This window comes from Orycteropus afer, unplaced genomic scaffold, assembly GCF_000298275.1.
Source record: "Orycteropus afer afer isolate SDZICR_OR568_19922 unplaced genomic scaffold, OryAfe1.0 scaffold00188, whole genome shotgun sequence".
NCBI classification, from domain to species: domain Eukaryota; kingdom Metazoa; phylum Chordata; class Mammalia; order Tubulidentata; family Orycteropodidae; genus Orycteropus; species Orycteropus afer.
Genome location: NW_006921775.1, coordinates 6049275 through 6064060, shown reverse-complemented (window position 1 = coordinate 6064060; position 14786 = coordinate 6049275). Strand labels below are relative to the sequence as shown.

The window sequence follows — 14786 nt, the reverse complement described above, 5'->3', positions numbered from 1 at the left end:
AAAAAAAAAAAAAAGTTGTGCAGTAATGTATCAGACAGTGTTTCTCTGCTATTCATAAGGTTTTCTCTGGCCAATTATTTGAGAAGGGGATTGCCTCCTCCTTCTTCCTAGTCTGTCTCAGTCTGCAAGCCAGGCTGATACCTGTGCAACAAGTGTACTCCATTGGGTTTGAAACACCAGTGGCACAGCCTCAAGACTCAAAGCAACACGTCACCACAGCAGGACAAACTGACAGACAAGTCTGTCTCCCTTAGCTATTGGAAACCCCTCCAACCACCCTTCCCTGGATCCTTGCGGCTAACTCCTCAATCTGTTCCAGTCCCCTTTGCCTTTTCTGTCCTCTCCCTGCTTCCTGCCTCGCTGCTTGTGGGGGGTAGCCTGGGTTCCCTCTCCTCACCTGGCTCCCTGCAGTTGACTCCTCGATCTGTTCCTATCCCCCTTGCTTTCCTTGTAGGGCATGGCCTGGCTTCCATGCCTTCACCTGGGTCCCTGTGGCTGACTCTTCGATCTGTTCCAATCCCCTTTGCCTTTTCTGTCCTTTCCCTGCTTCCCGCCTTGCTGCTTGTTCTTAGGTCCCTGGAATCCAAATGAGAATGCTATCACTTTAAAATCCAAAATGTTTGCCACTTGTAAGCATTCAAAATGGCTGCCACATGTAAACAATCAAAATGGCTGTACCCTCCAGACAAACAAGAAGGTCAGCCAAAAAACAAGAAAATCTGCATATCTGGGGATAGGGCTATAAGAGAAAAAGGCAGAGAAAGAGAATAATGAAGAAAAAAATGGGAAAAATGCAAAATGAAAAACAAGGAAACGGGGTTAATGGAAAAAAATGGTTCACGGAAGCAATTAATCCTCGTGACTGGTACACCATGCGATCGATCCTCAGCCTATACGACTATGAGACCAGAACAACTAGATGGTGCCTAGCTACAACTGTCAACCACTTGAAGGGGAATCTATGTAGGAGATCCTGGATAGAGAGGGAGAACAATGTGGAACAAAACTCAAAATCATTTGGGAAAAAAAAGGGTGGGGGGGGGAACGACCAGGTTTGCTGGTCTGATAAGAGCCTGGTGGAACCACTGAGCCTATGGTCTCTAGCCGCCCTTCATGTCTGGAATTGAATCCACACCTGTGGCTTCCAGCCAAACAAAAGACAGGCATATGAGTTGAACATTTACCTGAGGCGGATACACTGCTTGGAGAGAGCAATCCTAGGAGAAAGAAGGGCTGTTTATGCACTGGGAGACAGCTCAGGGGGCAGGAGTGCATGGAGGAATGGACACAGGGAAGAGATAACTATCAGGAGGAACTGGGAGGGGAGCTGTTGCACTGGGGTAAATTGTAGTCAATGTCATGAGACATGTGTGAACTGCTGTATGCAAAGTGAATCTGCTCTGTAAACTTTCACCCAAATCACATTACTGCATTGCAATCAGAAATTATTATTTACAAAAGATTTCTACTTTATGGAACTGAAGGATGTTCTCTTTGTAAATTAATACATGATTGCTGTGATTATTCCATACGTGCTTGAGAACATGTATTGTCTGTTACAGTGCATAACACTTGATAAATACTCAACTGTCTTCCAGATTGTTACTTATGTGTTCTATATCCTTATTTATGGTTGCTGGGTAACTTCGCACATACATATTCATAGTTGTTTTAGCTCTATTGTGGATTCTGAATATAACTCTTTATAAAAAAGGAACCAGGGCTGATCACAGGGCTGCAGCAGGGAAAGCACAAGATGAGAATGGAACATCTGGTGCCAGAAACCAAGGATGTACTCAAAGAATTATGAAAGCACGTCAAAAAGACAAAGGAACCAACCTGAAGGTCCATGGCTGGACAAAAACAAAACAGAAAAACCCCAACTCACTGCCATTGAGTCAACTGCGACTCAAAGCTACCCAAAAGGACAGAGAAGACCTGCTCCATAGGGTTTCCAAGGCTATCTATCTCATCTTTCTCCCAGAGTGGCTCGTGGGCTTGAACCACCAACGTTTTGCTTAGCAGCCCAATACTTTATCCACAGTACTACCAGAATTCCTTCCACTGGACAAGTCTGAGCCAATTTTAGCATCTATTAAAATTAAATGATTTTAATAGATTATAACCCCTGAATTAGTAAGAATACATACTGATACTGAAAAGGAAAGACCCTTAAGAGTAGAATGCCAATTAATAAATGTAAAAAGGTCCCTGAGGTCTTCTTAAAACCAAGCAGCAGTTTAGCTTAACTAGTAAAAAAAAAGAAAAGAAAAGTCTGCCTTAAGCATTATGCTCTTTTAAAATCTATCTATGTTGGATTAAGTTGACAACAGTACCCTGAAAGACAGGAACCTTAGGGGGCAGTGAGTTTATGTTAATGGGGGAGAAACAACTCAGAAAAGGAGGGTGAAAATGGTCACATAATTTGAAGAATGTAATCAGTATCACCGAATTGTACACATATAGAAATTGTTGAATTGGTATATGTTTTGCTGAATGTACTCTCAACAACCACAAAATAAAATTTAGAAGACAGAATTAGCAAAACTACCATTTGCAATCAATCATACTGATAAAGGCAAGAATCTCCATTAATTGTAAAACTTTAAGAGAAAGTTTGATGAGAAATAGGATATTTACAGACTCTCAAAGATCTCCCCATAAGGTAATTACTGACACCAAGCCATCAAGGCTAATATCACCATTAATGGGACCAATCAACATTATGTGCCTTCTGATACAGTATCAGGGGGAAGACAAAAATTTTTTTGAGGGATTCCTGACAAAAATGCATAGCCTAAGCCTAATCCTAAAAAAAAAACCCACCCTCAAATTAACAGATACAAACAAAGAAACCGAAAAAAGGATCAGTACTCATTTTTGAGGAGTATAGGAACATGACATACAGACTGAGGAATTGTTCTAGATTAAAGGAAACTAAAGACCTAACAATGTGATATCCTGGATCAGCAAAAGCCTGTTTCTTTTGCTATAAAGGACATTACTAAGGGGGACAAAGGAGCTCTGGTAGCGCAGTGCCTAAGGCACTTAACTGCTAACCAGAAGGGTGGCGGTTTAAACCCACCAGCCACTCCTAGGAAGGAAGATGGGGCAATCTACTTCCGTAGTGATGTTGCCTTGGAAACCCAAGGAGGGGTCACTATGAGTTGGGTCTGACGCGACAGCACCTAACAACAACGAAGGGGAAAAATGGTGAAATCTGAACAAAATCTGTAGCCTCAATGACATGTAACATAATGCTCTAAATGGTTTTGGGGTATGTGTATATACACACAACCAAATATGCACATAAAAAGAGAGAATAGCTTAGTGAAATAAGGTAAAATTTGGGAAATCCAAATCTGAATAAAAGGGTCAACAGAAGAGAATTCTTTGTTTTAGTCTCTCATAAAAAAAAAACTCATTGCCTTCGAGTCGGATCTGACTCATAGTAACTCCTCTTCCTTCAATTTCCGAGGTGGTATCACCTCAGAAGTAGATTGCCCAATGTTCCTAGTTTTTGTCTATTTCAAGAGTAAACCTGAAATATATTCAAAATGAAAACTGTACATAAAGTATGATCTTATCTATTTAATATATATGTATATATATACACATGGATAAGTTATTAGATGCCATCCAGTTGATTTTTGACTCATGGAAACCCCATACTAGGGCACACAGTGTTCTAAGCTGCTATCTTTATGGAAGCAGATCACCAAAGGTCTTTCTCCCGTGGAATAACTGGGTGGGATGGAACCACCAATCCTTCCATTAGCAGTGGAGCACCATCTATCTAATTTTTTTTAAGGAAAAAAATAAACTAGAGAAAAAGTACACCAGAATATAAAGGTATCTCTGGACAATGAGTTTCTTACTTCTTTAATATTTTTCTACATTCTCTAAGTAAGCACACGCTAATTTTATAATGGAAGAAAAATGGTATTTTAAAATGAAGCCTGCTTTATCTGCTTGGGTTCTGGATTCCATGCGTGGGATTCTCCATTGCCATCATCATGTTTTTAAAAACCAGGAAAAATGATGCATGATGTATGGGGCATGTGTCTGTCCAGTCCAGACTAGTGGTATTTTAATACAGATGTGCTAACTTCCCAAAAGATTCAGCACCACTTAAGAATTTCTAAATACTTACGTGCAGTTTTTTCCCATAATATGGAAAATATTTTAAGTCTATAAGTCCTGTGGTAGGATAAGTTGATATAGATGCCACTTGTTCATTCTATAGTTGAAAGCAAAAGAGAATCTTTTTAGGTTAGAAAAAAAAGAAAAATTAAAAAAAAAAAACAAACATTTTTATAATAAAGCAGTATCAATTATGAATACGAAGAAACTATAATGCTGCTGTAACTATATTAATTACAAGTGTATTTCTGAGAAGAGACTTGCTCTTCTTCATTGGAAATACTATGTAATTAAACCCTTGTCACAAACAACCCTGGTTCTTACATTTCTTGTCATAGCCCTATGCCTTTTTCCTGAGAGTCCCTTATAACTCATAGCCATAGCCACTGCGCCTGTACAATCCTACCTATTCCCACAAGCTACCACATGCCGGTTCTCTGGGCACTGAAAGCTGGCATGCAGCAGGTTTGGGAGCGAAGTTTTCCAGAAATGAGTATTGTACTTCCATACTAAAGAGCAATAGCTGCCACAAGTTACCAGTCTACATGTCGCACTCAGACCCAGGAGCAGCAGGTCCAAGAATTTCATGTGACCAATAACCAAGATAACACCTCAGAAGGAAACGATGATGCCATCAACAGAAAATTCAGGGTACCCTAAGCAGAACACTATGTAATCCATTTAAATACCACATATTTCCTATGAATAACTCTACGAACATATTTATAAATCAACAAGTACTGTGGGTCTACTCCAATTACATTCCAGCTAGAAAAACTGATGAATACTATAAATACACAAATTTAATTAAACACCTATGGTTCAATCCATTCATGTTATTATTTATCTCTAGTATTCTTCTTAATATAAATAAGCAATTTATGAAAATTCTCATGTAATACCCTCTAAATCGGCCTAATTCTAGTAAGTATAATACATACTGAGTAGAAAGACAGTAAAATAGACTGCTGTTGTTGTTGTTGTTATATGCCTAGTAAATAGACTACGATGATTAAAACAAGGGGCAGGTTTATTGTTGTGCTAATAAAAACAAAACATTACTAGATACGAATATACGAATTTTTATTTTTGAAAGCTCTTATGAAACAGCACAGCAACACTACAAATCTGCTCTACAGAGTGGCTGTACTCACTGCCTATTTAATGTCAAGATCACGATGCTGCACGTGTATGGTGTGGGAAGGAGAAATACACAGACCAGAGGCAAAGCACAGAATGATATTGTTAGTTGCCCCTGAGTCAATACTGCCTCATGGAACTCCATGTGTGCAGAGTAGAACTGCTCCAGAGCAAAGTCAAAGCTGTGACCTTTCAGAAGCAGATGGGGAGGACTGTCTTTTGAGAGGCCTCTGGGTGGGACTGACCCACCAACCTTTCTGCTAATAGGTAAGTGCTTAACTGTTTACACCCTCCAGGGACTCCTCTAACAAAGAAAGACAATTTCTAATGATCCAAATCAAGGATATTTGAAAAGAATAGGAGATAACAAGAGTAAGATAAACTGTAAAAGCCATTTTTTAATCATTGATCTACACCATGTTTTATCAGTGCTCCTTAATTTTAAAAAGTTTTTAATCTAAAATAGTGTATTAAAAGGAAATTAATCATTTTCACAAGACCTCCGTTGAAACTATTTTTCTTCAATATTTGAGCTTAATTCATACCAACACACAAAAATAGTCCCTGAAATAAAGAGATTTTCTTTTGGTAAAGGAATTGGAGCTGACTTTCTGTAATGTTTAAAGGAAGGCATTTATAATAAACTAATTTCAAAAGCAAAGGAAAAATTCAATGCAGTTATCTTTCCAACCTAATAATAAGAGGTACACTTTACTGAGTGTTTATTTTTTACCAAGTACCACATTTAACTTCTGTTTACACCACAATTGGGCCTTACAGCCCTTAGGTGGGCAGGATCAACTACACAGACAGGAACTGAGGCTCAGATTCACCGTCACTTGCTCAAGATCACTCAAGTATGACATATCTCAACTAATATCTTGGTTTAAACCTAATCCATCATGTTAGCAGGCATTTTCTTTAACTTTTATACCTCTTGTGAAAATGTACACTTAGAAATTGAAACACACACCAAAAAGGTTCTAAACAATAGTTATCTCTGGGTAAGATTCATAGAATTTTTCTTACGCATTTTTCTAAATTTTCTAAACTGAACAGGATTCATTTTGTAGTAAGGTTCTAAACAATAGTTATCTCTGGGTAGCATTCACAGAATTTTTCTTACGCATTTTTCTAAATTTTCTAAACTGAATAGGATTCATTTTGTAGTAGAAAAAAACTAAGGACATAAATATGAATTATTACATCTTGTACAGAACGATTCTATAAATCAATGTAAATTAAAAGGCCACCCCTAAGACTATGCTCCGTCAACAATGTTTCTGTATTTTCAAGTCTAACTGGAATGAAAACAATAAGAGCTAATCAAACTGTTAAGAATGCAAGATGAAATAAAAGATACATGTACTCATAAAACACAAGCAAACTAAGGAGTTTAAACTAAAAAAAATAACTGACGTTGATAAATCTAATGGCAAATAACAATTATGATTACATGCAGTAAATGATTCTATCTGTTCTACAAGGCCACACCTCTAAAATGTATGCCTTCCATCTGGTTACTCCTTTGTGAATAGTGTACGAATAAAAAGCAACATTTTTATATGCATTTCTTCAAAATTTGTGCCCTGGACCAGCAACATCAACATCAGTTGGAAACTTATTAGAAATGTTCATTTGGGGCCCCACTCCAGATCTACTGAGTCAGAAACTTTGGGAATGGGACCTAGCAATCTGTGGGGTTCAACAAGCCTTCCAAATGATCCTGGTGCTTGAACAAGTTTGAGAATCACTGAGCAAGAAGTTTCTGCCCAAATGAGAACTCTATTTGTAGTTAAAGGCCAATTACAATTCTCTTCAAAAACAGCTTTAAAAGTGACTTCAACATAAGATTTCAAGCAAAATACATGTAACTCGAGTTAATATTTACCACAATGATAAATTAAATTGAGAACTCAACAGTTTCTCCTCAGAACTCTTACCCATCATTTACATAATTGTCTTAGCTGCATTTGCAGCATGGAGAGAAAACAAAACAAGTTATGAGATGAAAACTGCACAGAACTCTGGAAAAAACAGAGATAATGGAGAAAATTTGTCTCGATCTCAAGGAAAATGTACCATATTTCACTGAATCTCAGATGCTATTGATAGTTAGCATTGCAATTTATGTACTATTAAGAAAGGAAAAATAATCTTATGATACACTATTAAGATACCATCAATGATAAGGCCAATTGGAATTTCTGAAATATTAGATGGAAAAATAAACATGACTCTTAGAATTGATGAAATATGGCACAAGTAAATGTAAAGGCAATGCATGTGAAATCAAACAGACACAGAAAACAACTTTTTTGAATTATCATTAGCCAAAGTTTGGTGGAATTTTACATTTCTGAGAATGGCACTAGAGGATGTCAAAAATGTGACAGGGAGGAAAATGTGACAAAACTCATTAGAATTCTAAAGTATTCTTAAGAAATACCAAAGCTTTAACGTAAGGCTCAGTTATTTTTTCAACAATACTAACCTTTGAAGTGCATGTTATCCTTGGTTCTCCTTTAGGTTTTAATCCAATTATCTAAGATTTAAAAATATTAAAATTAAATATCACATATACAGTGGAATGTCCTTTGTTGCTGGGGACTAGAAGAAGAGGGCTGAGATTGACACTAACTCTAGCTATTAATACTGTTACATCTGGCTTCTACTTTAATTTTACTTTAGAAGATTAAATCTCACTTAGCTATTACTGTCCTTGGGCAATTAAAAAATAAAAGCCACTACCCAAGAATTGACCAACCAAGTACTATACTTAGCTACTCTTTAAACAAGAAACAAAAAATTTTTAAATGTTAGTACTTATATCAGTAAGTCATTTAACATAAATAATCAGAGCTTAAGGTGCATTAACAGAAAAATGAATTGCTCTTGATGAAAATATGTTAGGTCATAATCCCTAATGTATTTTTCCATACATACACTGGGAAGAATTCCATCTTATGACTATCACAACACCGTTCTGTTCTGTGAAGAGGCCATTTCCATGTATATATCTGATATAACTAACTCTGTATGAATGGTGACAGATTTTATACATCTATTTCATTAGGGAATTTTTGTTGTTGTTGTTGTTGTTATGTGCCGTCGAGTCAAACCCGACTCATAGCGACCCCTCCTTGGGTTTCCGAGGCAGTATCACTACGGAAGTAGGATTGCCCAACCTTCCTTCCGAGGAGTGGCTGGTGGGTTTGAACCGCCAGCCGTCTGGTTAGCAGGCAAGTGTCTTAGCCACTATGCTACCAGAACGCCCAGGGAATTTTTAGAGGTTCTAAATTTATATGCTGCTTACATGTGAATAGCTCTAAATGTACATACTCCTCCAAAAAAGACAAGTAATCATCTAAACAGCAATAACTACTGTTGCCTGTGCAATGGTTTAGGAACAAAACTACTGAACGCAGATCCCCTGATACACGTGAATGTGCACGTCTCATTACAGCTGCGGCGATCCCTGTGTGGTCTGATGCTGTCCTTGGTCTGAACAGCCACAGCCCTATCAGCAAACATATGTTCAGACCCTCATCATTCACAGAGGCTCTGAGAAAGAAAAGAAATTCAGAAGGCTGGTTCTGAAAGCAGGAACTGGGACTATTTCTCTTGGCTTTATACTGGGAATACATTTTTACCAATCTAGGTGTTTGTGAGGCTATTCCTTCATGGCTGGGGTTACAAAAGGCATTCCTGAGCAAATGAATAAACTTAATTCATCTTATAAGCTAGATCATCTAGTTTTACATTGTTGCTATTGTTAGGTACCACTGAATCAATTAACTTTGACTCAAAGCGACCCCATACATTACAGAGTAAAATGGTCCATAGGGTTTCCTAGACTGCTGTCTTTATGGGAGTATACTGTCAGGCCTTTCTCCCACAGAGCTGCTGTGTGGATTTGAACTGTTCACCTTTCAGTCAGAGTGCTTCACCATTGTGCCACCAGGGCTCCTCAGCTTTACATTACAGTTAGTCCCTGACTTACAACACACTGAAGTTAGGGTGAGCCACACGTAAGACCGTCCATATAACTGGAGAAGCAGGGAAGTGCCGATATTGAAGCTGTAAGCTTATATGTAACGTTTTTTAATTCCCAAAGACTTATCAAATTTGGATTCACAAAGATATTGATAAAAGGTAATAGTAATGAAAACTAAAAAAGAAGTATCTGACACATCAGAACCAAATTACAATAGAGTCATAGGAAAGGAACCCCATAATAAAATGGGGACTACCTGTACTTTCAGCTTATTTTCCCTTTTTTAACTTCTATTTTTAAGGAAGTCCTTTTGAAGCATCTCACTGATCACAGCCTGAAAGCCTATTATGTATCAGGCAATGTTTCAGAACAACCTCCAACAGTGCTCTGGACCACTAAGAAAGCAGCAATCATTGTCCACTGCCACCCCTCTGTAAGAAATCCCCAGGGGAAGGAAGGAGAGACTGCAGGAGCATCAGTCTGGGCACTTCTCAGGGTGTAGCTGGCTCTCCCCACAGGGAAACTCCTACATTAGCAGTACCAACCTGAGAAGATCCAAGTTTTACCTTTGTTTGGGATGGTAGTAATTTGCTTACTGATTAGGGACTCTGCAGTGATGCAGGAACTCATGATTCCTGACAGATCTACACCTGCTTAAGAAACTGCTTTTTCTCCATGTAAATGACAAGGAATGGCCTTGCACTTCAAGGAAGGCCTTCCAGGTGGCAACAGGACAACTATCAGAACACAACTCTGTAGCACATGATGTTTATTAAGCAGCAAAACACAGGAATTACAAGGGAAAGCAGTTTCTTCTGTACAGTACCTCTAATTTGTTACTACTTCTATGTAGAGAACATTATCTTAAAAGGAGCTTTGGTGGTACAGTGGATAAGGTATTTGGCTGCTAACCAGAAGGTCAGTGGTTCAAGCTGCTCCACGGGAGGAAGATGAGGCAATCTACTTTCTAAAGATTTACAACCTATCTTGGAAACCCAATGGGGGTCACTATGAGTCGGAACTGACTCAATGGCAGAGAGTTGTTTTTTGGTTTAATGGCTTCATAAGAAGCCCTGGTGGAGCAACTATTAAGTGCTTCGCTGATAACCAAAACCCACCCAGAGGCACTGAGGGAGAAGGACCTGGCAATCTGCTCCCATAAGATGAATGCCTATAAAAACCCTATGTGGCAGTTCTGCTCTGTCACTTGGGGTCACTACTGACTTTACGGCATCTAGCAACAACAACAGCTATGACATTCAGGTGCCCCTTCTGCATAATACAGCAAAATGCTAGTGTTTTGGTTACAACTGCAATGCATCACTGAGCTCATTATCATTAGACTGATTTCACTTGTATTTCTACATTTTAGTTCCTATAATTACATATACTAAGAAACTATGTGCCACTACTAAACAGCTCAGAAAAAGTTAAGGAATCCAAAACTTCATCACCTATGCTGAAACTCATGTAGCTATTTCCAAAAGGAAAAGCTTAAATTATTTTACTCTCTAATCCATCATTTATTTATAAACCAATTTTTTTTTTTTCTGTATTAACGTCTTTTCCCCCAAAGATTAGTAAATATCACTGCTGGCCTCCTAAGCAAGCTAACCCCAAATTGAGGTATCATTTAATAAGAAAGGTATTAACTCAACCAAAACCTATCTAAAAATATCTGCCAGATTTCTATCCATGGATATTAAATAAAAGCAGCAGCAGTATAAGTAAAATATGTACGTACTCTGTTCATTTTCACAAGAATACAAGGGTTTCCTCTGGAATAGCCATATTCACGATCAGTCATGCCACTGCATGCTTGAAGTAACTGAAGAGGAAACTGACACGCAGTATAAACTGGGCCCTTCTGTTCAAAAAGTGCTCCGTCAGGACAGATTGTGAGATTCTTCTGTTCTTCTAACTCATAGGCTTAAGAGGAAATACACGTGTGCATTGATGAACCAAATCAAAATATTAAAAAGAACCAAGGATATATAAACTTTTGGACAATGTTCTTTAAAGGCTACAACCGTAATTACCAGATAACCCTAGGGAAAGAATGTTAAATTTGCTTATTTAACTTTTAGTACCTGTTGAGTGCTCTAAAATAGCATAGCCATCTCTTTATGTGGCAACAGCCATGGCTGCAGCGTCCATCTTCTGGATGTTCTCTTCTATGTGCCAGGCCCAACAGATAAGATGGTGAGGCCTTAAATAGGCACTGCTGCTGCCTTCATGAAGCTAAGTCTACTAGGGACCACACTGGTTGAGTCCTTAAGGCCATCATTAAGTGTTTGGCTTTTACAATACAGCGACCAGGATGGAGGTTTTTAAGCAGGAGACAACATGATCTATTTCAAATTTTTAAAGGCTCACATAGGTTACTTTTTTTGGAGCAGACTACTGGTGGGGCAGGGGTGTAAGCAGGAGGAGGTAAGGCAGGGAGCCCAGTTCAGAGGCTTATTACAGCAATCCAGATGAAGGGAGATGCAGGCCTGGGTCAAGGGAAGGAACAACGGAGTTGGTGAGAACTAAGACCTATGATGGTGAAGAAAAGAAGCAAAAGGAACTCTCATTCACTGCTGATGGGAATGAAAAATGCTACTCACTTTGGTAGCCTCTTATAAAGCTAAACATAGAAACAGTGGTTTCCAGGGGCTCAGGAGGACATGAAGGAGGAATGAATAGATGGAGCACATGGGACTTTTAAGGCAGTGAAACTATTCTCTATGATACTCTAGTCTGGGACTATATCACAAAAAGAGTAAGCCCAAATGGCACGAAGAGCTCTAGTTCTGTTATAGCTGGCTGCTGTTGATTAGGCCCCCAACTCATGGTGCCCCATGCCCAACCGAAGGGGAAATGCCCAGTGCTGCACCACCCCCACAAGTAGCTGTGGATTGCATTGTTGTGAGCCACAGGGTTTTTAGTTGGCTGGTTTTCAGAAGTAGATTGCCAGGTCTTTCTTCCTGTAATGTCTTAACTCTGGAAGCTCTGCTGAAACCTGTTCAACATTACACAAACAGGCAAGCCTGCACTGACAGATGGGTGATGCTACACATGAGGTGCACTGCCTGAGAATCAAACCACATGGGAGGTGAAAATTCTACCACTGACCTACCACTGTTAATGACAATGTATCGCTATTGCTTCATTAACTGTAACACATGGTCACATGAATGGCAAAATATTAGTAACAGGAACCTGTCTGTGTGAGGGGGGTCAGATGTCAGCGATAGATGGGAACTCTCTCTACTTTCTGCACAATTTTTCTGTAAACCTAAAATTTCTCTAAATACAAAGTCTATTAAAAAAAAGTCAGACAGACATAGATACTTCACTTTTCCTCTAGACTATTTAACAAACTAGAAAGGCAAGTCATAGTTCTTTTAGCATCTGAAAGCAGAATTAAGTATAATTCAAATCAAACCCCATGTAGGTAACATACAAAGGACTAAATTTCTTATATTTTTAGATGCTACATACTCCCAGTTTCCCATACAAGCACTACACTGGATCCAAAACACTCAAAGTAATACTCAAGAGGCATCGTTCTACATAAGACAGACCCCCACAATACAAAAAAACCCCAAACCTGCTGCCGTAGAGTTGTCCATGTGTTACAGAGTAAAACTGCTCCACTGGGTTTGCTTGGCTGTAGTCTTTTTAGAAGCAGATTAGGTCTGTCTCCCATGGGACTGCTGGGTGGGCTTGAACTGCCAACCTTGAGGTTAGCAGCTGATTGCAAACCACTTGCGCCACCCAGGTCCTTGTAGACTTGTTCTACTAATCAAATATTTCTTGTTTAATGTAGATGTAAATGTTACGTCAATGAGCTAACTCACTGTACTTAAAGGACAGATGGGAAAATCATACCAACTGTTCATTAGCCTTAGGCCCCATCTTTCCACAAGTGAGAATACTCTTACAACTAATTATAAAATATACTTGCAACTCCTCTTCAGTTATCTATAATTAACAGGAAATGAAGGTAAAATAAACTCTAAGAATGATGTTTCTAAAAGCAGTTATAATGTGCTGCTAGTTTCTGTAATTACTCCAGGAAAACATACTTACACTTTAGAAATTGATCAAGATCTTTAACATATCTTTCATAGGAACTTGCATCAGACAAACTGAATGAATATTCTAGTGCAGTCACTGGTTTTGGAAAAACCATAAGTCCTATTAGAAAAGAAAAAAGAGGAAAATTAAGTATATCAAATTCCCTTTTCTCCTTACTTGGTCTAAAAAAGCAGGTGTCACTAAAGTATATAAAAATCTGTGTCTACAGTATGCTGAACTGCTCAAGAACTTCCTGCTACTATCCAATTATGAAGGTGGTGGTTGTTAGGTGCTACCAAGTCGGTTTCTCCTGCAGAGCCACTGGGTGGGTTCCAATCACCCAGCTGAGCAATTAACTGTTGTGCCACCAAAGCACCTTAATTATGAAGGTATAGTCATCTGAAGTCAAAGAACAACTGCAGTGTAGTAAATTACATAGTGTGGCCTTTCTAGCCATAAGTCTTTGTAAACTTTGTGGTGGAATTAGCTGTGAGCAGCTGAGTAGCTCCTGATTGCTACAGTTATCCACCTGGGATATTTCTGTTGCACCAGCACAAAGCAATCTTCTGGGAAGTTCACTCTCTCTCAGGTGTATAGAATTCTGATGTTGGGATTGTTTAGTGGTCACTCTGCCAGGCTCAAAGGAGCCCTTTTAGAGGCAGAAGGAGTCTCTCTGACTGCTGGCTGAGAAAGACGTGCTGCTGAGAGAAACAAACTCCTGAGAGACACGCACTGCTGAGAGACACCAAGAGACACGTACTTCTGGGGGAGAGACTGAGAGAGACTGTTGGCTGAGAGACAGTGGCCTGAGAGAGACTGAACATTGTTTCTGAACTGCAATTGTAGCCTGGTGCTTCCCTAATAAACCCCATAATCTGTGTGTGAGTTCTGTGTGGCCACAGTGAATTATCGAACCCAGCAGAGAGGTGGTGGGTGCCAAAGGAGGAATGGTTGGTGTCAGGGTTGGTGAAAGGGCTGAAGGGAGGCGGCATGTCTGGTCTTGCAGGGATAGGCCTTGGGCTATTGATGGTGATTCTGTCTTCCTCTTGTGGGGTTAGAGGAGGTCAAAAGATGTGACCTCCCTGCTCCTTTGGCAACAACCAAATCTTCAAAACCACCTCACAATTTGAATTATCAATTTAAAATCTCCCTTAACTGTGACCATTGACAGTTAATTATAATCATTGTTCCTTATAAAAAAGATAAACGTTTTATTCTGTTTTTTCCACATTCATTTTTTTTTTCTTTTTTTATTAGGATTTGGGTGAAGATTTACAGAGTAAATTCACTTTTCATACAGCAGTTCACATATACTTTGTCTCACGTCATTGACCAAAATTTACAATGCAGTAGCTCCCCTCCCACTTCCTCCCCATAGTTACCTCCTCCCAGTGTCCATCCCTTCATACTCTTCGAGAGGCCCATTGTCTGCCAACCCTGT

At 39.1% G+C, this 14786-nt stretch overlaps 1 protein-coding gene across 1 annotated transcript in view; it reads right to left on the bottom strand.

Moving 5' to 3' along the window:
- Positions 1 to 14786, bottom strand: part of ATP1B3 (ATPase Na+/K+ transporting subunit beta 3) — a 54706-nt gene that overhangs the window by 7317 nt on the left and 32603 nt on the right. Inside the window, exons 3-6 of the mRNA XM_007947534.1 lie at positions 13358 to 13465; positions 11025 to 11209; positions 7778 to 7828; positions 4154 to 4240 (exon numbers count right to left, since the gene is read on the bottom strand). Of these exons, the coding sequence (XP_007945725.1) occupies positions 4154 to 4240; positions 7778 to 7828; positions 11025 to 11209; positions 13358 to 13465 (431 nt within the window). The remainder of the gene's footprint in view (positions 1 to 4153; positions 4241 to 7777; positions 7829 to 11024; positions 11210 to 13357; positions 13466 to 14786) is intronic.